Genomic DNA, 23,155 nt, shown 5'->3' with positions numbered 1-23,155 from the left:
AATTCAAACAATAAAATGTAAAAGCAGAGAGATGGTTGTGGCTAAAGTGTGTGTGTGTATGTGCATGTATTGGGGGGAGCTGAGAGTAAGGTAGGGTGCTGGAGCCCACCCATTTGGCCTCCAGGATGATGCAGAACAGCCTAAAATCTACCACCTCGTGAGGCTCAACATTTGGTTGCATGTACAGGATGAGGAAGGCCTGACAACCTAACGCTATTTCTTCCCTTTCATGGAAGTATGTTCTTATTCCTAGACGAAAAATTCTAGTGTCTCAGCTTTCAGCAAGCATATAGGGCAACTTCCCACTCCCAGGGGGGTCATTTAGTTTTAACGAATCTCGGAACCCACAGGTCTCTCTTTCTGCCGATGAATGTGCCTCTCTTTCAGACCCTTTGCGTCCCTCCCCCAGCATGCGTGTATCGGCCTGTCCTGGTTAATTTCAGGGGAAGACGTGGGCCAGGGCAGGAACACATACTCCAGGGGTGCAGTTCTGGGCATCCCGAGATGCAGAGACACTGTAGGTGTTCCAGCATGGATTTTGTGGACAGAGTCCCAGGCACAGAGCTGCCCTTCCTCCCCCTAAAAAACCCCAAACACATAAAAGGTGTTAGGAATATCACATGGACCAGTACTAGTTTTGGAGATTGGTCTTAGCTCTTAACACTCTTGTAGTTGCTTTGTTATAAACTGAACAATTATCTATCACTGATCCACAGAAACACAGAAACTACTTGCTATTCTTTTAAGTTGTCATTACTCATACACACATGTACACACACACACACACAAAGGTTTAAAAAGAAAGGGTGGAATCTCTTTTATGGCTCTCCTTTTGAACCACTGCTTAATAAACTAAGCAATACACAACTCACATCACTGATAATCAATTAATAGGGTTGTTGTGAAAGTTAAGTGAAACGGTGTATGTAAATTGCTTAGCAGAGTTTGGGGCACATAATTAGGGCTCTATAGTTGATAACCATTAGGGAGAATACTAATAATACACCTTACCTAGTTAGTGTCATCTACAAGCATATAATTACCTCCTGAAATTCTATGGCAAAGACTCTAAAGACTCTAGAATCTCACCTGATGTCTATGACAATACTCCTTGCAGGTGTGGATAGTCAGAAATGAAGGGGTGTAATGCACTCTTGAAAATTCAGAAGTAGAGGTGATGAGGTGCAGACCAGGAACAAAGACTGAATAGAACAGAGATGGATTTGGGAGAGAAGTAAGAAGTAAGGGGTATTCCTATGGGCAGGCTGAAAGTTCTGGGAAGTCAGGCCAAGGAGTTTAGCTTTGCGGGAGTAGACAGTGAAGAGCAGGGGACTGCAAAGGACTTAGGGTAGAGAATGCCATGAAGAAAAAGGTCTTTGGGAAGGCAGGTCATATGGCAGCGTACTGACAGACCTTGACTGGAGGCTGCTTGAGACTAGAAGATCACGCGGGAATCCAGAGCTTGGACTTTGATGGTGGTGGCAACAGTGGGACTGTAAAAAGGATTCCAGAACATTTCAGAGGAAGGTGAATCAAGACTTGGTGATGGAGGATGACAGGACTTCATGGTTTTGAGTCTGGATAAGGGAAGAAATTATAATTGAAAGTCATGAAAGAAGGACAGGGGAGGAAGTTGAAGAGGGTTCCCTTCATCTAAGGAAACATTTGAAGCTATGAAATTGGAGCTCTGGAAAGCAATTAAGATTGGAGGTTGGTAGCTGTGGTCGTGAATCATAAGGTTGGTAGCTATAGTTGTGAAAAAATTAGAAGGCTGAGGAAAATGTTTTTGAAAATTCTCATGGGAGAAGATAACAGAATATGCACGGCATCAAGTCTAGCACATACCTGGAAGAAAGGAAGAGAAGGAGGTCAGGAGAGAGGCGGGGGTGGGGGTGGGGGGGGGGGGCGGAAGAGAGATGCCCTAAGGGGGGAGAAGAATTAAGAGAACAGTTTCCCCTAAGTCTAAGCAGAAATTATTTCAGGACGGAGATGCTACAGAGATAAGGAGGATAAGCTCCTTAAATTTGGTAACCAGAAGGTCATGGTTAATTTTAAGAGGGCAATTTCTATACAGAGAGGAGTAGTCTGAATGGTTAAGGATTCAGGATAATGAATGTTGTAAAAAAAAGACACTGGGTTTGGCCCCATTAGAGAAATTTGGCAGGAATAGAATAAACAGGATGGCAGCTAGAAAGGGTAGCCAGGTTATGGAAGGGATTTTTGGAGAGGAGATTTCTGCATATTGTGAAGTCAAGGAGAACCTCCTGGGGGAAAGGTTTTGATTTCAAAATGATTTCCGATCACTTTCTTTATTATTTTATTTTTATTTCCATTTTCACCTGGGCTATTTTTCATGGTCATTTGCTTCCAAAATTACCCAAAGATAGCCAATTTAAGCAAAAGAACGCCTTTGGAATAGGTCATTGCTGATAACCATTGACTGGTTTATTAGTTCATTGACAAAGGCTTTTCAATTTCTTGAGGAAAAAAACCCAAGCCACAATTGTACTAATTGAGCAACTCTCTCTCTTTACTTTATGCTCACCCAAGAGTCCTCCAAATGGGATTATTTCAATTAATCACCAGAGCACATTTAAATGCCTACTTATTAAAGGCTTTTTAATTCTGGATTCCAATGTCTCTAAATTTTAAAAGTAAATTTAATACTAATTAAAAGTGCATTAAATGTGCATTTAAAAGTGTGAATTTTACTTGTATATAAATTATAACCCAAACTGAATGAAAGTATAATGGAAAAGTAGGGCCTAGCTTTTAATCATAATAGTTACTACTTTTTTTTTTTAATAATTACTACATGCCAGACACTGTTTAAAAGCTGTACACACATTACTTAAATTTCCCAGTGAGTTAGGTATTATTGTTATCCCCATTTTACTGATGAGGAAAGAGTCTGAGCATTTGCCTAAGATCACACAGCTAAAAACTGGAGTCTGGACTCAACCCAAGTCTGTTTGACTGGGAGAGGTTGAACTTCCATCTTTAAAGTTGGCATTGAGTCAAGCAGACCTAGTTGGCAGGCACACTGTTGGGTGTTGCTTCTAATGTGTTTTTCCCTTCTTAGGGACCAGCATGAGCGACCTTCTGCTGTCCAGCTCCTGAAGCACTCCTTCTTGAAGAGAAGTCACTGAACATACATGAAGACGTCCTTCCCAGTTCCATTATACTCAGTTATTGCTTCACTGTGGGAATGATGGTGAAGGGACCTTTGTTTTCCTACTGGAAAGCCAATCTAACTCAATTTAACCAGATCCTGCAGTGTCACTAACTGAAAAGTTTGTTACATGTTAGTCTCCTCAAGCTTCTGTCACAATTTACCCATGTATGAGAAAATTTTCTCAGTAACAACAAAAAGACCTATTCCAGTGTTTACAGTTTTGTCTATCCAGGAACTACAATCTCTATTGCCTTACACGATATTTCCTGTTATTTTTGGCCTGTCAATTTTAATGTTATCAGTTTGAAATAAAGTATAAAAATAAGAAAAGTGTATTTTCCTGCTTCGTGGGTAAAGATCTTACTTAGTTCTTGCAAAGGAGACTAGAGGAAGGTGAGAAGTTGAGTAGAAAGATGCTAGATTCTGTTTTCTTTGGTGGCAATCTTAACCTTGCAGATCATGAGAGCTTTAAGGTTAACAGGAAGAACTAAGGGCCTTAGTATTTCATTGATCAGAGGGTCTCTGATCTTAAGAGTCTCCACCTACGAGAAGCTGGACTAAGTGGCCCCATAAACCTCAGACTGATTTAAGGTCTTCACTTATTTGCAGAATGAATTAGGTCATTACCACATCTAGAACTAGCTAAACCTAAGCCAACTAGTAGGATCAAAGCTAGATCTAAGGGGAGAATGGTTGAGCATATAAACTTTTTCAGGGCACTTGGCTAACTTCGCCTGAATGAAGGACATCCCCGCTGAGGTCACTCTTCACCTTCATTTCCAGAACATTGGAAAACCTCACAAAAACGAACATGGACAAGTTCTCAGTATTATTACAAGCCCTTGTTTTGTTGGTGGACTAGGCGTTTTGATAAGGTTTCTAATGCTGTCGATTCCACTTGTCTACTAAATTTCATTGACACCTATTGTTTAAGTTACATTTACAGATTGTTTTCACTGGTTGCTATCATTTCAAGATGGTACAAGTGCAAACTCACTGTAGGTGTATTCTAACACGAGTTGTCAGGCTTTGTCAAAATTAAGCTGCTGCTTCAAGTTTTGGAGAAATAAATGCAAAATGCAGTCCAAGTGAGTTAAAACAGATTTTACTTTGGCCAACATGTTTAAATGGGTCTTTGTGGGTATACCTTCCTTCTTTCTCTCCAATTTGTACAGTTCTTTTGTCATATATGATGGGAATTTAAGGCAAATGTTCCTTATTTTACTTGTATATCAACATAACCTGAAACATCATCTTGTTAAAGGGCTGTTTTTTTTTTTAAATTTCAGTAGGGATCTTCAGCATTCTTTAAAACCTGAATCGTTATATCTGATTTTGGAGCAATTAATTATTTACATTCAAGCCTATTAAACTCTATGGGAAAAGGGCAGAGTAAGATGCTTATACTCTGTATACAAACCGCAGTAACGGACACACGAAGTTGGTGTTAACAAACCTACTCCTCTTCTATTGATAATACTGGACACACCTTTGGAATATGAGGTTCTCAATAGGCAAGGCTTTGTCCTACAAGCTTTCAGTTGTTTCTGTCATTCATTGTGTTTAACACACGACAGATCGGAAGTATGCTCTTCCCATTGCCCAGATGTTTGTCCCCTTTATAACTTCCTTAGGAGGAAGAGGGCTGAAAGGAGAGTGGGAGTGCAGACAGGCAGGGGCTGGGCGGGCTAGAGTTCACTGAGCTCTTAACAGAGAAAGGCACATCCTTTAATTCTGGCTGGTCTGGGTTGGTAGCAGTATCCCCACTTTATTAGTGGACAACAGAGTTCAGAGCTAAGTAACTTTCTCAAGGCCATCCAACGGGCAGGTGGGAGCTGGGATTGCTGCCACATCTGTCTGACTTTAGAGAGCCCTTTCCCTACTGCCTCCCAGATTTGTGGTTTATGAATGACATCAGGTACATCGTTAAGTTTTACTAAAATGAAACTCCACTGAGATGCTGATAAACAAATTCACCAGTCCAGTTAGTGATTCTGACTAGTTTAATGGTGTGAAAAGCTTTTCATTTTTCACTTACCAGCAACACTGCATTCCTTTCTATGACCACCTCCTTTTTCAAGATGCACAATGCCCCAAGTTTTCAATCACTTTGAAAAGTGCATTTCATTATGTACTGAATCTTCCTGTATGCTCTGGGCCCCAAACTCAAACAAACAAAAAAAAAAAGTTTAACTCTTCAAGTAAAATTCTAAAAGCAGTTCAAACTCTACAGCATCTTCCTAACTTTAACCCACTTTAGCCCTTACACTGTGGACATTCTCAGTAGCTGAATTAGGAAAGTTGCCATAGTGGAAAAGAGCAAACTGTGGTATGGGATCGGGGAGTGCACAGTATTACCATTTACTCGCTTTACCCACTGCCTCCTGCAGGATCACTACAGTAGTCCTAGGCCTTCTACAGTGTAACGAGTAGCTCCAAGATAAAAATCCACTTGATCTGCTCAATGAGCGGTCAAAAGCCTCCATCACCTACCAGGCCATCTTTATTCCTCATACTTGCTGGACTTGCAAGTATTAATTCTTTTTAAAGTAGCTATGTAATGTAGAAAATTGCATTTAACAAAGCTTTCTGGGTGATTCTGTCAACAGGAAGTACCTGGTGTAGGCGGTCTGTACCTTCACTGGTAATCAACAAAGTTAACAAGAAAGTGTGTGTGGCACTGTGCTGTTAAAAGTTGCAGCAGCACAGTCCCCGAGGAAAGGCTATACACTTTGTCCTATTGCCATGACTTCTCAAACCTGCAGTTGCTCCTCTGGACTGAGACTAAAGAAAACTTCTCAGGTGTATGCCTGGATGTTTGTAAGGTCTCAGTAAGCCTCTTAATTTCATGGCAATATGATAAAACCCCTCATCAGCGAAGCCCTACATTGCTTTGGGAGGTGGCGCTGCAGGGAGGGAACAGGCAGGTCACATACTAGAGCTAAAATAAACATGCACAATTTTTTTCATTATATTGACAACAGAAGAAAAAAGGAGGGAAGAAATGAGGAAGTAGGATGAATTATTAAATGGAATTACTAACTTTGGTTAAGTGGAATTACTTTGTAACATTTCTACATAAAACAGGTAATTTATAATATGCTGATAAAATAAGCTCTCACTGGTATTATCAACATCAAATCTTTTAATGTGATTTCAAAACATTTATCTTACATTTAGGCTTAAAATGCATTTTAGAGGAAGTAACTTTTCTATCCTAGTTCTATTTTATTAAAGCCATTGCATGGCTTCCATTTTCTTTCAAGTGGAAGGTGCAGGAAAATCAGTAGAAGGGATGGGGGGTTGGAGAGCAGCCATATTAAAGCAGTTTGTGATTAAATATTTTTTATGGATAATTCCTCTTCCAGATAACTGTAATTACTCTTTGCTTTTTGTGGAGGTAATGCAAGAGATTAAACAAGAAAATTCCCTATGAATTAGAATCACAACTTAAATTCTAGAAAACAGTAGGCATACAATATTTAATACACATTCAAGTTTAATGCACCGGGATTGGCCTTCATCCTTCCATGTAATATCCAAAATATACCTCTATCAGGATTCTCCTCAGTGTCATCTATTCAATTTAGCCTTCCCTGATCACCCAAGCCTTCTCTCTCACAACCCACGAATAGGTACTATTATGGACATTTTGTAGGGAAGGAAATCAAGGCACAAGGTCAAGTAATTCACCCAAGGTCATCAGCTACTAAGTGGTAGGGCTGAGACTGGAATGCGGACAATATGACCGCAGAGGCCATGCTGCTTGATGATATAAAGTTACTCCGCTAAAGAGTAACAGATAGCAGAGACTTTATTTCCCACATTTCCCAGGGACCAAAAGTTATTTCTGATTCACATTAACAAGACATGTTAGAGCCTTGGATTTATGTTGTCAATAAACAAATTTTATTAATAATTCCTTGTAATAGATACTGAGCTGAAATTCAATGACTAATTGAATTCATGCCATATACACATATTCCTGTTTTGGATTTTCTATCAGCAAACATCCTATTCAACAGTCCTTGGGGGGTTTTGTGTACATTCAGAAAATGAAATCCCAATCATTGCTGACAACAAGTGAGTACACGTGAAGTTTTTCAAACCAAGTGAAACTGCTTGAAAAACACATCTTAAAAATAAGAATGCACTCCCTACTTAACAATAGGCAAATCAAATCAAACCAGCTACTAAACAGGTTTTAAGTGAGACTTCCTCCCAAAACTTGGAAATAAAGGATATTAGACAGCCCTCAGAATTTACTTTCGAGATAAATGGATCACAGCAAATGGGTTAAGTCATTTTTATAAGAACAGAATTACTCCTAGACATACAACCTCCAATGTATCCCCCTTATCAACCAACCTAAAGAATCTGTTAGGCAGAAGAGATACTGGTAAATTATATAGAACAGGAAAAGAGGAGTCAGAAGCAAAAGCTGGCTGTGCTCAAACTGACACTGAGGAATAAAAAAGGGATTCATGGTATCAGACCTGGAACACTTTGAACATTCCAAATCCACTGGCAAGATCACCTCTATTGTAAAGACAGGTGTTTCAGAGGCAAACTTCTCTTACAAAACAAGCAAACTTTTGATTATTTGGCTTACACGCCTCAGCTGACAGTGATCAAATTTCAGGTATTAACATAGCTGTGAATTCTCAAATTAACACACTGGTATCATAACCTGGCAACCTAGGAGGACAGGGACAGAAAGTGCTGCTTTTCCAATGCAAAAATCCTGGTTCAAATCAGCCTATCATAAACAGACGGGCACATGAGACGAGCACGCATCATCCTGTGAGCTCAGTTAGTTCTACTCCTGTGAACTAAGTTCCCCCTAGTGTGGGGTTTGCTGATCTTTCATCTGCGTAAATGGACTTAGTAAACACTGCTTCTCAAGAAAGCCTCTTGATGGAGGCTGCTGAATCAAGAATTCTTCATAACAAAAGCTCTCAAGTTTTCCTCAGCAAAGACATCTTAAAAATCACCTACCAATTTAAGCCCTGTAGCAGGTGAGAAACAATTGCTTTACGTTGAGATAAAATTTGGGAATACTGGGATTATTTGAGAACAGAACCACCTTCTTTCAGAGATATTATGTTAAAAAAAAAAATCCTTACTTAGTTCCACAGTAAATGCAAAACCCTAAAATATCTAATCAACCAAGGGCACTTATAATAACTTATGTAATAGTCATGCATATGTAAGAAGTGGTTTATTTCTATGGTTGGTTAAGGAATAAAAAGCAATTTAAATTATCAACTATAACCAAAAAATGGTGCTTAAAATGCTTTTAAGGTAAGGCATTTGGTAACAAAAACATCTTAAATTTGGTTCTCTGAAGTAGACCTCAACTAGTCATTTCTTTAGTTCAAAGAGGATAGATGGGCCAAAAAAATAAGGTAACCTACATAATTATAATCTGTTGGCACAAGTATGTAAGCACTCCTCATGAAATCCTGCATGAAACCATGTATCACGGTACAAATTTTCTTTGACCCTTAAGAACTCTAACCAGAATGAACCTGCACACCCAGAGGAAGATCAAGATGCACCTATATCTGCTTTAAAAGATAATCCTAGGGTTAATTAGTAGATTACTTTTCAGTATTTAAATACCTGCAACAAGAAATGAACCTCGGAAGAAAACTAGGACATTTTGCAAGGTCTTAACATCAAAAGATACTGCCACCAGTTTTGTAAAGTAGGCCTCTGAGAATGTTTCTGTGAAAACACACTCCTTTGCTTTGGTTCTGAAAATATTGTATTTTAAAGTAGCTAAGGCAAATATTTAGGGGGCACAGCTCAATATTGGAAAATTAGCTGAAAGAGGTAGAAGTAAAGTTTTTCTATGCAATGTGCTTCTGCATAAAGGTAACAAATCTATTATGATCTAGGGAAAACACAACTAAAAAATGAATCACTCTTTTATAGGATATTTAAAGATAATGCTTTTTAATATTTCAAACATTAAAAAAAAATCTCATCAAAAATGTATCACCTTAACAGTACTTTGCACATGTGGAATTTCATACCTAAATTTGATGATACTATTTTGGTTTATCTATGGCTACTTACAAGAAGACTCAGTAATAATGTCCATTCATTGGAGTCTTTTTCTTTGGTTGAGCCTATTGGGACCAGGTTGATGAACTAATTTATGCAAATGAGATGGTTAAAGCAAATTCATGGTAATATGAATTATAAGGGTTTTCATTTAATGGAAAAGAAACCTAAAACGGATTTCTATATTTATCCCCATTGTGGTTGTGGAAGCTAATATCCTGTTCAGAGGTTAAAGAGTTTGAATAGCTCACACAATCCTGTAAAAATTACAACTGGCTGCCCTTTAATAAATAAAGTCATTGTAAAGAATTACATTTACAGAGTGAAAAGTGAATACATAGCATTTCAAATTCCATTTTGGAAGTACTAATAAGTACTGACCCATAACAATATACACTAGCTACCTTTTTAACTGTCCATCATTAGCACCAATAAAGATTCAACAAAATTACCTTTATTCCCACATCTCAAAACAATTCTGCAAATTCTTAGTGAAGTTTTAAGTAGAGTCACAGACCTTAAATATTCACATTGTTTTCTATGTCATACTGAAAATAAGTTCACTACTTTTCTGGATACTCTTTACAAAATCTTATTAAAACTCCTGGTATTATCATCCCCAATTGTACAGTAGCACAACCACCCTATGTCATTTCACATGATAACTCCTTAGAGGTTTCACATCTAAATTACCAAGAACAAAACCCTTCCCTCCCTCATCTTGCACTCAGCTTAATTCTATACTAGTCCTTGGATTATGTACCACTGTAAAAGTATAACTGTATCAAAATTACCATGTTTATGGATACAATAATATGCCATACAGAGCAACAAAGTTACATGTAATGACAAAGATTACTAAAGTTATGCAAGACAAGAACAAATGTTAGGACATGCTAGCTATGCAAAGTCCCTAGAAAGAAGGTCCTAGCATCCTAAGTTCAAATAACATTGACAAAATAATAAACAATTATCTTTAAAAAATCATAAAGCTACCGGCAAATTAGGTAATTGCTAAATAAAAGTAGAGCACGAGATTAAACTCTCTAATATTTACAACTGCAACAAACTTGAGTAAAATTACAATTGTGCACATATCAGTGGCTTTGTAACAAAAATAATTCATATACATAGAGGAAAAATTAAGACAGTTTTTAGTTCAACAGAAGTTGAATTCAACCCATCTCAAAGATACTCAACAGCTCAAAGATTTACCACAGAATAAATTCAAGATTAGCTGATAAACCAGACATATTACTAGTGTTTAAGACAAAGTTTAAACAAGTTAAAGTCTATCATTTGTTCAGAAGTCAGATGACTGTGCAAACTTGACCCCAACAGATATACTGAGATGTGCAAATAAATGTAAAACCTCCACTAGCTGTTCACCTGGATGGAGGCTGACTCTTTTTTCTCAGAGCTTCCTGATAACAACCAGAAGCTGTAAGTACAGGTACAATGCACAGTCAGTGATCTTTTCTTTTTATTTATTGTTAGAATATAAAAGAAGTGAGAGAGCAATAGGTTTAATTTCATTTTTATAAGGAAGACTGCATTTACCTGAAAAAGAAATATGGCATCACACACAAACACGCTTCACGGGAGGAGGACGTTTAAGAATACGGTGCCATTCTGAACGCTAAAGGAAAAGCGATTCCTGTTTACTGTTGAAATATGTAGTGTTAAAGTTCTTTATTCAAGGAAAAAACCTAATTCTTCACTATGTAAGTTTTGTGAATTTAGTTTTCAAATCACAGTAATCTACACAACCATTATTAACAGCTCTGTGTTTATAGTACTGCCACAAGCCAACAAACACTTAAATGCACTTCACATCAAGAGTATGTAAACTTTTATTTTTTCCCTCTTCAAGCCTTCAGAAAATCAGGGGCTATTTCAGCAGCCAAGCTGGTCAGAACCTCTGAAGGCAAAAGTTCAGTGCCTCGCAGTGTGTATGACCATCTGTGGCACCGCATACCCATCTGGTAGTGAAGTGTCCCCCTTCAGTGGCTTCCAGTAAGGCCTAGAGTTTAAGGTTAACATGAGAAAGTGCCACCTTTGTTTTAGATTAGTGATGGACTCTGACAAGATAAAATAAAGTTATTTTGTATATTGTTATACTTACAAGCAGCTCCAATCCTGAGTATTTATGGTAATATCTAAACATACAAAAATGTATGTACATTTTTCTCCACTTTCTTGTAAACAGTTGTCAGTATACTGTTTTATCCCTTTATCATTGAAACATGCAAATCATACATACAAATATAAATACACAAAAGAAAACAATTTACACTCATTCAAAAAGCCAAGCAACAACAACAAATAGCTACAGTATTCAAATTATAAATAACGAATGCTTGAGGCATCTTATATTTCTAAAAGCAGCCAGCCATTCATCCTAATGTTCTTAGCTGCAATTGTAGAAATACTGAGTTTCGCACCTTCCATGCTTTTACAGTATTTATAACACTATCATATGTGGAGATAAAGACTTGTTTACTATAATCTCTTCTTTTCAGAATGAAGAATAAAGCAGCACTTACAAATATTGAAGCAGTGGCAGCAACAGCAGGTGTTACCACTGCTAGATCAGGAGGAAGTTTCCACTCTAACAATTTTTAAATTAAAAAAGTAAAGGAAAAATTGACCTAAACAAATGTATTACATGTTCATTCCTTGGGCACTTAACAGCGAGTCCAGCATGTCGAATGTGTCTTTGTAGTCCATATGCTGGCTGTTTGTACTGTACTCGTGATTGACATCAGGACCGTTGGTCTCCACTGGCTTCTTGTCCAGTTTCACGAGGGTGCTGAGATGTCCGTAGCCCACCTGGTATGTGACAGGGGGAGGAGGGGGTAAGGGATGGTTAAAAACAGAGTTGTGAGAGGATATATACTGCTTAACAGAGGAGGAAGAACTAGATGAACTACCTGAACTTTTGGAACTTTTGCTCATTTTGGAGTGGTGGTTGTGAGATGCATCATTGATATGCAGCTTCTTCCTTGAAGAGCTGGAACTAGAAGAAATGCCATCACTGCTCAGGCCAACAGGACTCCTCAGAACAGTGGGTGGTATTCCATCAGCACTGTGTTTGCTGCCACCACTGCTGCTGCCACTATGTGAGTGGGAATGCTTGTGGCTGCTGGGGTGGTGGCGGTTGGAGGGATGCTCCTTGTGCTTCTCCTTATGGTCTCTGCTAATGTGTGGGCTGGAATGCTTGCTCTTCCCACTGCTTTCATCGGAAGAGCTGTGTCTTTCTGAGGAAGAGACTTTTATCTTCATTTTCAGTTCTTCTTTACTGGCACTTTTATCAGTGGGGGGTATTGGAATCCGTAATTTCAGCGATCCACTCTTTTCCTTCTTATCTGCCATGTATTTTTCAGGTTTTTCAGTATTTGTGATGGGAATTTTCATTTTAATGGGAGAAGTTACAGAACTGCTGCTGGCTGCCTGTGACTGCACGTGTTTGTGTTGCTGTTCTACCTGGGCAGCTATATAATGATCTCTTACATCCAGATCAAGAGTTTCTAGCTTACGTTTTTCTCTATATTTATCTAAAGACATTTTCTGAGGAATTACTCCAGGAGTAGCAGAAATTGGCCCATGGTGTTTACTGCTCCCTGCTTTATGAGTATATTCTTGCTTAATAGAAGAATGATCAGAAATTTTGTCAGGTCTGTGATGTAATCCTGAATGCAGTGACACAGAAGGTCCCTGCTGAAAGTTGATGCTGTACTGGCTACTAGACAAAGATGTCTCCTGTTTCTGTGAATACATCTGTTCTGTCCTTGCTGATTCTTGGTGTTGAGGCCATTCTTGGTGTGATGACAAACCATATGAGGTACTTGGTATTCCTGTTGCTAGCATTGACAAATTATCAGATGTATGGCTGTCTTGAACAGAAATATTTCCTGAATTGAGAGGTACTGGTGCAGGGAATGCTGATGTAGATGGTTTCTGAAAACTTGGGTTTGTAGGCACACCAGTAACACTATCTACTAAAATGGAATTCTGGACCAAAGATGAACCAAGAAGTGGCGTTTCTGATACTTGTCCATCTACTTTTGGTTTCTTGGCCGCCTGATTAGCCTATTTAAATAAAACACAAAAGAAGCAATGACAGCAAAGGAATGTAATACAAATTTCTTTGCTTATAAAAAATTTATATTAAATATATGACAATGAAATCATCCAGTGTTGAACGTTTTCTGTTGACAGTAAACAAACAACTGTCTTATTTAGAGGCTGTAACAACTTGAAAGCACTGGTTTTGGAATCAGATGCAGGTTAAACCCTAGCCGAGCATTTGACAAAGTAATTTGTCTAGGCTTTACTTTTCCCATTTGTAAAATGAGGAGAGTATTTCCATCATGTTCACTGTGAGAATTAAACAAGAAATATATAAAGTACATAGCAAAGTCCACTGGACACAGTAGTTGAATGTTCTATGAATGTATGTAGCTTAAGATACATTGTAATTATTTAGGCATATTGGAAATAATATTTAACCACAAAAATTCAAATTGGTTAGCTGCGCAATTGTTAGATAAGTGACAAAGTGATATTCTATTAAACCCTGCCAATTCTCTTACCCTCCAGTTTCGAATCCTCTTCAACCTACTAGGCGTTTTCTCCAATATTTGTAGAAACTCATGTGTTAACTCTAAAAATAAAATTTAAATGTAAAATTTAGAAGGTGCCTTTAGGATTTAAATTTCTCTCAAATGGGCAATATTAAAAAAAGGGACCTCAAGAGTTCATCTGTCACACTCCTATTCAACCTTCAGGATATACAGAAGCAGACACAGCTCTGAAGTAGCACTCTTTTTAAAAAAGAGAGTCACTCCCCCTCCTCCTGCCCCAATTTTACATGTTTACTCAAAATCTCTGGAAAATTTAGTAGCACTAAAAAAAATTCCCCTCAAATAGAAAATCTCCATTAGGAAACACCATAGTAATAACTGTCATAGGCAAGATCCTTCAATATTCTTTAAAATCAGGGGGCAAAAGTTTGAGGGAAAAAATGGTAATTGTATAATCTCAACATACTTTCCTCAGGATATTTATGAATTACAAAGAGAAAAACAGTAACTTTATAATGGAGAAACGCAGCAGATACCGCCTTAACCAGTGTTTATGGTTATCATTACCAGCAATAAGACATATCAACATGAGGTACCCCTTGATAAGATGCACTGAATAGGGCAAAGGCCATTTGTGGTATTCTTGCCAAAAACGCATAACTTCAATCTAATAATAAGAAAACTTCAGACAAACTCCAATTGAGGAAGACTCTACAAAATAACTGACCATTATGCTTCAAAGTGTCAAGGTCAAAAAAGAAAAGGAAAGATTGACAAACTGCCACAGACTGGAAGAGATTAAAGGAGCAAGTCAACCAAACAGAACATGGGATCCTAGAACAGAAAAACTGAGGAAATCCAAACAAAATCTGTAGTTTAGTTAATAGTATTGTACCAATGTTAATTTCCTGGTTTTGATAATCACGTATTATTATATAAGATGTTAACACTGGAGAAACTGAGTGAAGGGTATATAGGAACTGCACTATTTTCCAATTTCTTTAAGCTTAAAATTATTTCAAAGTTAAATGCAAAAAGTTCTTCCACCTATACTCATAACTTCCTAGCAATCAACATTATTAACACTAATAAACTACCCTAGTTGTATTTTTACAACAATTTTTAAAAAAATTTAGGATTACGATGAGACGACCCACTTTCCCAAAGTTATGATGAATTAGTTTTCTACCCCCAAACAGTGTCATTAATAAAGTTACTGGCCACTCTCAAGACAAATGTTAGTATCATTCAAATGAACTACAATATCATGTAATATACATAATGCCAATTCAGTGGAGACTACACAGATTCATTTATTATTTTTTAATATAAATAGTAAGCTTCTCTGTAAACTATTCTAGGCAAATGCTAAGACTGATAATGAAAATTAAGACAATATAGAATTTGTCTCAAAGAAGCATAGACCATGCAAAAATTCAGCATCATTATGTTTACAAGGCTGTGACAACTAATTCCTGCTCAAGTCCCACAAGATTTTTGATTCAGTTTGGATGAAAAAATCTAATGCCTAGACCACCACTTCCTCATCTGAAAAAAAGACCACTTTTCTACTTGGACACTAATAAATCTAGCAGAGACGTAATACTTTTGGGTCCAAAATTAACAAGAAATTGTTTTGACTCAATTTCCTTAATAGCTTGGCTGTCAAAAATTAAATACATATAGTTTCTAGTCCAAAACCTGGTACACAGCAGGCACAAAATGTAAGCTTTCTCTTTCCTTTCTTAAGTATCCTATTCTATTAAACTTTATAGAGGAGGAACAAAAGAATCTGTCAAATAGTCACTACTGAAGTAATTAGCTATATGTATAAAAATCACAGTACGATGCTTAAAATAGAGGCCCTTCTTCCTAAAAGCTAATATACAGAAAAAAATTCAAAACACAAAAACACACATGAAGGTTTGTTATTAATCATAAAAAGAAAAGAAACCTACAAAACAATAAAAAACCTCACAGCTAGGCCAAGTCCAACCCAATGTCGTTTTGGAACAGTCATTAAATGAATTATTTCAGTAAACACTGATAATTTAGACACAATGCTAAAATTCAGATACATCTTAAATATTGTTACTTTTTTTTTGTGATCAAAACAGAGAAAAGGCTGCTATATAATATGTTGAAATTTTCAACGTGTTAAGTGTCCAAGATTCCTATTTAATGGCTCTCCAAATGAATAATGGACTTGAGCCTTTTCAGAATGGAAGGAGAGGGATATTTAGGTGGCCGCTGTTGTGTCAAAAGAAAAATAACTACCTATAACCTAGGAGCAGGATAAAGGCAGATTACCTGCTTTTTGCTTTATTTTAGCACCACGTGTACAAACTAGTTTTATTAAGGTTATGCCTACTTTCTCTATCTATTGACTGCTAAAGAAAGATGGTGGCGTAGATAACCTAATTTTCAAGGCACAGATGAAAAATAACCTCCACTGGTTTTAGAACATGTCATTTCAAATCAATGAAGACTTCCTTCCTTCTGGATAAACTTTAAGAAAACATGTGGCAAGGGCCAGCCTGGGAGCGTAGTGGTTAAGTTTGTGGGCTCCCGGCTTCGGCAGCCCAGGGTTTGCTGCTTTGGGTCCTGGGCCTCTTATCAAGCCACGCTGTGGCAGGCGTCCCACATATAAAGCAGAGGAAGATAGGCACAGATGTTAGCTCAGGGCCAATCTTCCTAAGCAAAAAGAGGATTGGTGGTAAATGTTAGCTCAGGGCTAATCTTCCTCAAAAACAAAACCACACACACAAAAACCCACACACAATGAACCTCTGGCAATGTAAAGAAAAGAGTATAACCATGCAGCAGTAACACAGCATGAGATACACACTCTGGGAGAAATTTTTGAGGGAGGAAAAAACATCAGAAAATCAAGAGATCTTACAAAAAAGCATATTTTACCACAAGGGTAGGTAAACTTTCGCCAGTGGGCCAAATACGGCCTGTGCCCTGTTTTCACAAACAAAATTTTACTGGAATACAGCCACACCTACTCATTTACAAATTGCCTATGGCTGCTTTCCAGTTACAGTGGCAGAGTTGTGTAGTAGCATAGACAGCACGCAGCCCACAGACCCTAAAATAGTTACTATTTGGCCCTTCACAGAAAAGGTTGCAGACTCTTAAGAAAACATCCATCTTAAAGAAAAATCTAAGATTTTATTGGAAGACCACATTCCAAAGCCATAGGATAGGCATCTCTTACTTTAGCTTTAATTTTGTACAGGACGTTGGGGAAAGTCTACAAAAAGACTAAGCTAAAAACCCAACATATCATTTTAGGTGTATCTGTTAGAAGTGTTATCTATTTCTTTTCTGAAATCTATAGTAGCTGTTTAAAATGTCTTAAGTCCCAAGAATCTCCTACCTCAGGCAGTTTCTCTTATTTCTCAATCAGAGAAGTTTCTTATCAAGAGACCTCCTAATTCCAGGTTTATAATTTATAGAATGTGTATCCCGTTTTTCCTTGTCAATTCATATTTAATGACACGAGGCAATAATGACATACTTCACCATCAATGGAACTACAGAGCAAGGAATGCTACCCTGAAAATGCCTTTAGCTCACTGCTTCACATCTTCTACAAGAAGGTAATAACCTGACTTTGAGTTTATATACTTTAAACTCAACAAAGTTAGTATACTTTAGGTATTCTTAAACGATAAACCTATAGCATTACAACTCATATTTTGTCGAAAAGTTCTGAAAGGGCCTTAGAAGTTCAGTGGTGGTTGATATATATTCAATTTTTTTCCTTTAGGCTAATGAATCCTTATTTTCATCCTGATTATTTGATCACATAATTATATTTTAAATTCTATTACCAAATTGTTAAAATAGAATTATAGGTTACATTTCTAAAGGGTCTTTATCCTTTGAAATACAAGTTGAAATATTAATAGATGAAATGATATCTGGGATTAGCATCTACCTAACTGTAGATGTAGGGGGATGTTGGATTGGCCAGCACTAGTAACTGTTCAGTTAGGCAATGAGTATACGGGGATTCACTATTTTTCAAACTTATACAGTACTTAAGTAGACAGAATTTCTCCATACTAAAAAGAAATATTTTTAATGTAAAAAAAGATTTATTTTCCCTACTTACCATCTAGTAATTCTAGAGTAACTGTAGGATCCACATATTCCCACCAATGTTTTCCATCAGTTGACACAGGAATCTCCCAATTGGACCATTTGCAAGCCAAATGAATGCATACACATGCTATCACTGTTGGTTTGTACTGAAGACAGAAGGTTGTAAGATGTAGACTGTTGTGGAGCAGGTTTGAAAATGAAGAGCCATAGAAATTCAAATATGTAAAACAAAGAAAAATATTTACCAGTAAGATTAGAGCATAAACAAAATTATAAAGGTTTTCTTCTTTAAGTCTAGAGTACAAAAACTTATTAAAAGTTAATACTATAGTTATAAAAATTCTAATTCTAAAAAACCCATAGATTATGAACATTTCCCACACTCTCCCTAGAGTATTATATTAATATTTATTAATGCTACTTACATATTAACATTTCTCAATTTTGTTTTTGCATCTAAATTCAAAGTATTTCTACTTCTTTATAAAAGGAGAGGAAGATAGTATACTTTCAAAAATCACTATATATAAGTAAAACACTTTAAACTTTTTTTGATGGTATTTTTGGGTTTTTAAAATAATGTTATGACATAGAAGTAAAGAAAATGCAGATGACTCTTTGTAAAATTGACAAAAAGTAATTTCAACGTGACATTGAAATAAGGGATTCTACCACCTGATGTGGCTCCACAAACACCATTCTCAAGTAAGTCTAAGCGAATTGAACACTGATCTACATAAACCTGTCTTCTTTCCAGCAAAGCCACAGGGAAAACTTACCTTTTGCTGAACAGCTTCAAGGCCCAAAATGTTGCTAAATACTACAAAAAACACTACCCTTCTCCTTTCACCGTGTGCCAAAAACTGGGCATGTAACATGTCACAACTAGCTTTTTCTAACCAAAGTTTTTTAAGTGTGTTTTTGTTGATGTTCAGAATTCCTAGGGATAGAGGTTAAATCCCAACAACAGATATCTAAGAAAATATACTGGTATTTGCCAATTCAAAGTTTTTAATAAAACTTAACAGTGTCATAAGAAATTAAGAACCACACAAAACTAGTTTTGTTCCCTCCTCCCCAGTGACCCAATTAAAAAACAAATCTAAATCATTAAAATATAATCAACACAGAACAGAATTCTATAACAGATATTAAAGGCTTTTAAAAGACTGCTCTTTCAGTTCAGTTTTAGGATTGGTGAAAATGTTTACTGATCACCATAAACTAATACCAGTTTTTCTTTATATAAACTGAAAAGAAAGTAAGTTTTTTCAAAGTAAAAATTGGACTTATGTAAATCCAGGCACTGATAGGACTTGACTACTTCCAATTTACTACTAGTGGGTATTATCTGGAAAAAAATCCCAAGTTATATAAATTTTATTTATTAAAAAAACTTTAATGATTATTTTAAAGTTTGGATCAAAAGTGAAATTTAAAAAACTGTCATTTAACTATAATTGTAAACTAGAAATAGCTTTATACTTACCAAGTTGCTCGAATTTCTACGTTAAGTTTAGCTCTTTGTAATCTTTAGCTGCTATTCAGGCTACCAATTTTAGACTTATGCACTCACAAATCGAGAATATGTCATCAGAAAGCACCACTACACTTCACATTGTGCATTTAACCCCTCTGTGCCAAAAGTCCCTTGTACAATACACCGCAAAGCAGACAGGAAGGTACCACCACAGTAGATGGTCCAGTCTCCTGTTGCAACAAGGGTAAGAGACACATTGAGGGGGCCCTGCATTAAAGGAAGCTATAGTGTGCTACAACAGTGCAATAAAGAGGGTCAGGATAACAACCTGTTGGTAGCCATGAAATAGGATGTCTGTGCCAAATCCTTGCTTGCTGTAAGAAAAGAAAAAAAAAACGAAGACAATACTATCAGCTTTAACATGCTAACATCAAAAAGTTCTCAACACAACAAAAACTTCAAAGATTTGTACACAAAAAGTAAATTTTACTTACTACTTACAAATATCACAAGAGCGCCATCATTTTCTATACTACTGAAAATCTTCAACAACATTCACTCAAATGTTTCTTGCTATCCCCCAAAGATCTGAGAAACAAGCCGATTTGCTTTTAGCTAGCCAGTTACAAGGGCTAAACTTGTTACTAAGTTAAGCATCTAGTCAGCTAAAAGTTGCAATAAAGCATTCTCCTGGATTTAAAAAAAAAAAGAAGAAGAAGAAGAAAAGATTTTGAAGTCTAATACAAAATACAAAGAGTTGCCTGCCAGACTTAATCCTCAGTCATCATATTTAATTTGGCTTAAGTACTTCCATCAAAAGAAAATAAAACAAAATCACCCCCACCCCCCAAACTCAGAGAGCACAAACTGCTGTTTTTCATCATGCTACTAAGCATCAACAGAGAATAAATAACCTAGAAATATCATAAGCGTGTTGATATAAGAATACTCCATTGTAATATTTTTTTAAAAATTACAGAATGCAATTAAAGACAACTTTAGAAAAGACAGAGGTACTCTAGGGGGAATCAGGATGCTTCAACACTGACTGGTCCCCAAGAGAAAAGCAATTTTTAACAACCAGCTTCTTAAGACATTGAAATTGAAAAGAGTCCCCCCGACTGGCTCCCTTCTTCTGCTTCTTATTCTTCCCAACAGGGATGCCTTTTCCAAATACATTCACAATCACTGACATACCTTTCCCCTCTGCTCACCTAGGATCAGTTCATCTCAACTCACCCCTCTCTAACAGGCCTCAAATTCCTTGCCCCCTCCTATTTTTATTTGTAGCACCTGTAATCCCTGCTGCCCCATGTGGATCATCAACATAAAGGTTTACAAAAGGGATTTGGGCTTAGCAGAGTTGTGCTAAGGAAGAGTGTCAAAGCATCAGATGTCTCGGAGGCAGTGTGACTTAAGTATGGCATTCTTTCCTGGTGGGGAGGGAAGGAGAAATCACAGAAGTGAAAGGTCCCTGTAAAAGGAAATTAGCCAATTCTGCAGCAAAGTAGCATAATATCAACTTTCTCATCTCCAGAGAGGGGGAAAAAAGGACTTTAAAGACACCAAATTTATTTACCCTGCCCCAAACAAAAGAATCAAAATACACAGAGACGAAAGTAAAAATAATTTTAAATTGCCATAGCAATTTTCACCTCAAAATATATCTAAATTCAATAATCTATTAACAGTCACTGTGCAACAGAGGAAGAACGTAGGGTAAATGTTCTTTTGTTAGCTTACTGTTGTAATAGAGCAAAAAAAAAGGACACCAAACATGAAAGAATATTTTTTTAAATGGAGTGAGATGTAAACTATGGCTACCTGAAACGTTAGTTAGGCAAAATGAAATTAAACATAACTAAAATTTAAGAATTGCTTACATTTTAAACATTAACAACAAAAAATAAGATTTAAATATTTTGCTTTGGATGATATATCAAACTTGTAGTTTTTGTAAATGTTTAAAAATTTACCATTCAATTTTGCAAATTAATGGGCTTTACGTCTCTAGCTTCTTTAGATACATGAGAACATGCACAAAAAATATTAAACTTTGATAAAGAATTTAGAAGCTGACTCAAATTTCACAATAATATTAAGCTGAAAATCCAGTTTCATTAATATCTTCCTCCAACATCTTTCATTAGGCTTAATTCAAAGCAAATTATACGGCTCTCCATTATTCTGACAAAACAGCTTACTCTTTCAGGTTTTCAGGAAAATAAAACTACTCTAGAGCTTTTTTCCTCCTTAATTAAACACCTATACTACTTATCTATACAGTTCTATACTACACTGTAATACTGGGGATGAGAATGTGCTGTAATATATATTCATGTAACCATGAACAACAGGAACCAAAATTAAATATGTTCTAGTTTACAAATGATAACGTGCTATTAGGATAAAAAAATATATAAGTGGGATTTTTAGAAGTTCAGTTGTTAACAACGACACTATGGTATCAGACAAGCGGTTTTGTTTTTTTTTTTTAAATGTAGCCATTAACATAATACAATCCTACCTAGGTATAAAATAGATTCAATTTAGAATGAATAAAATGCAAGAATATTTAGGTAAACACTAAAAAATAAAACAAGGCCTCCAAAAGTCTTACCCATTTTGTTTAGAATAAACCTAAAGAAGTCTAATGGTAAAAGACTGAAACTGCAAAATCATCATTTTCAAAAATAAAGTAACAGAAAAGGGCACACTAAAGGTTCCAAGTGGTTACTATCAGTACATAACACTTCAAATGTGAAACCGGAAAGCAGAAGTGAGTAGTAGTACAACATGCAACTGTGTAAAAAATATTTCTAGGGAATAAAACAGATACATAGGATTCATCAACAAGAGTAGAAAAATGTGTACCATATGCTTTACAACCAAGTAGTAAAACAAACAATACAAAAACTTCGTACTCTTGTTTATAAAGGCTTTAATAGGCACATCACATGCTGTCATCATGCTATGTAATTATTTCCATTACACACAAAAAGTAAACCATTTTTAGTAATGCTAAAGAACTCTGAAAAGTGTATTAATCAATTTTGTTCAAAATGAACATGGGCAAAACATTTCTAAAAATGACAAATCTGCTAAGAAAGGCACCTTTTATCTGAAAGATTTGAAGTTGGCCTCCAAATTCTTAAACTGTAATCAAACTTCTCAAGAAGTCAATCAAAGTTTGACATAAACCAGAAATTAATACTGTTTTCTGCACCTATGTGTTAATGGCCTACATCTTAAATATTAACTGAAATGGGACTGGCATAGCCCAATGGGGAGGTGGAGAGAGTCTTAATATTTGGAAGCCCTCTAAATTTTTAGTGAAATGAGACTCTCACTTAAAAGAAGCTAATTCACCAGGCAGAACCACACATAGAAGTAGATGAATAGGTAAATGAAGGACACAAAAATAATGCTGCAAAATAACATTTGTCCTATTTTAATAAAACTCAATGAAAGGCTAGGAGAACAAAGTAATATTCAAGCCAATTCTAGACCTTGAAAAGCATTAATAATTTAAAAGTTTCAAAGAACGCTTACCTCTTACTAACTGGGTACATTTCACCACATCTGTGTGTGGGTGTTCAATGGTGATCTCAAAACCTGAAATGAAAAGCACCTTTTTTCCCAATCACTTACCACTACAATACTTGCCTGAGAAATGCCGTTCAGCACACAACGATAAATGTGTAACACATTTTTCATCATTAGAAA

The 23,155-nt window shown here is 36.4% G+C and overlaps 2 protein-coding genes across 10 annotated transcripts in view; one reads left to right on the top strand and one right to left on the bottom strand.

Moving 5' to 3' along the window:
- Window positions 1–3,149, top strand: part of LOC124233826 (mitogen-activated protein kinase kinase kinase 19-like) — a 42,497-nt gene extending 39,348 nt beyond the window's left edge. The window contains exon 11 of the mRNA XM_046651067.1: window positions 3,083–3,149. Within this exon, the coding sequence (XP_046507023.1) occupies window positions 3,083–3,149 (67 nt within the window). The remainder of the gene's footprint in view (window positions 1–3,082) is intronic.
- A 5,958-nt stretch (window positions 3,150–9,107) lies between these two features.
- The window catches only part of LOC124233820 (cyclin-T2), a 39,855-nt gene continuing 25,807 nt past the window's right edge, over window positions 9,108–23,155 (bottom strand). For 6 of the 9 annotated variants that reach the window (XM_046651045.1, XM_046651046.1, XM_046651049.1 and 3 more), the window contains 5 exons: window positions 22,982–23,044; window positions 19,758–19,803; window positions 17,960–18,123; window positions 13,843–13,913; window positions 9,108–13,339 (listed from right to left, as the gene is read on the bottom strand). In XM_046651045.1, the coding sequence (XP_046507001.1) occupies window positions 11,912–13,339; window positions 13,843–13,913; window positions 17,960–18,123; window positions 19,758–19,803; window positions 22,982–23,044 (1,772 nt within the window). In that variant the 3' untranslated portion in view covers window positions 9,108–11,911. Of the gene's footprint in view, window positions 13,340–13,842; window positions 13,914–17,959; window positions 18,124–19,757; window positions 19,804–19,923; window positions 22,052–22,981; window positions 23,045–23,155 lie in introns of those variants that run through there. The other 3 variants (XM_046651047.1, XM_046651053.1, XM_046651052.1) reach the window with 3 other exon arrangements.

Source organism: Equus quagga, unplaced genomic scaffold (assembly GCF_021613505.1).
Source record: "Equus quagga isolate Etosha38 unplaced genomic scaffold, UCLA_HA_Equagga_1.0 252_RagTag, whole genome shotgun sequence".
NCBI classification, from domain to species: Eukaryota; Metazoa; Chordata; class Mammalia; order Perissodactyla; family Equidae; genus Equus; species Equus quagga.
Note: the sequence above shows the minus strand (reverse complement) of the source record. Positions and strands in the feature narration are given on the sequence as shown.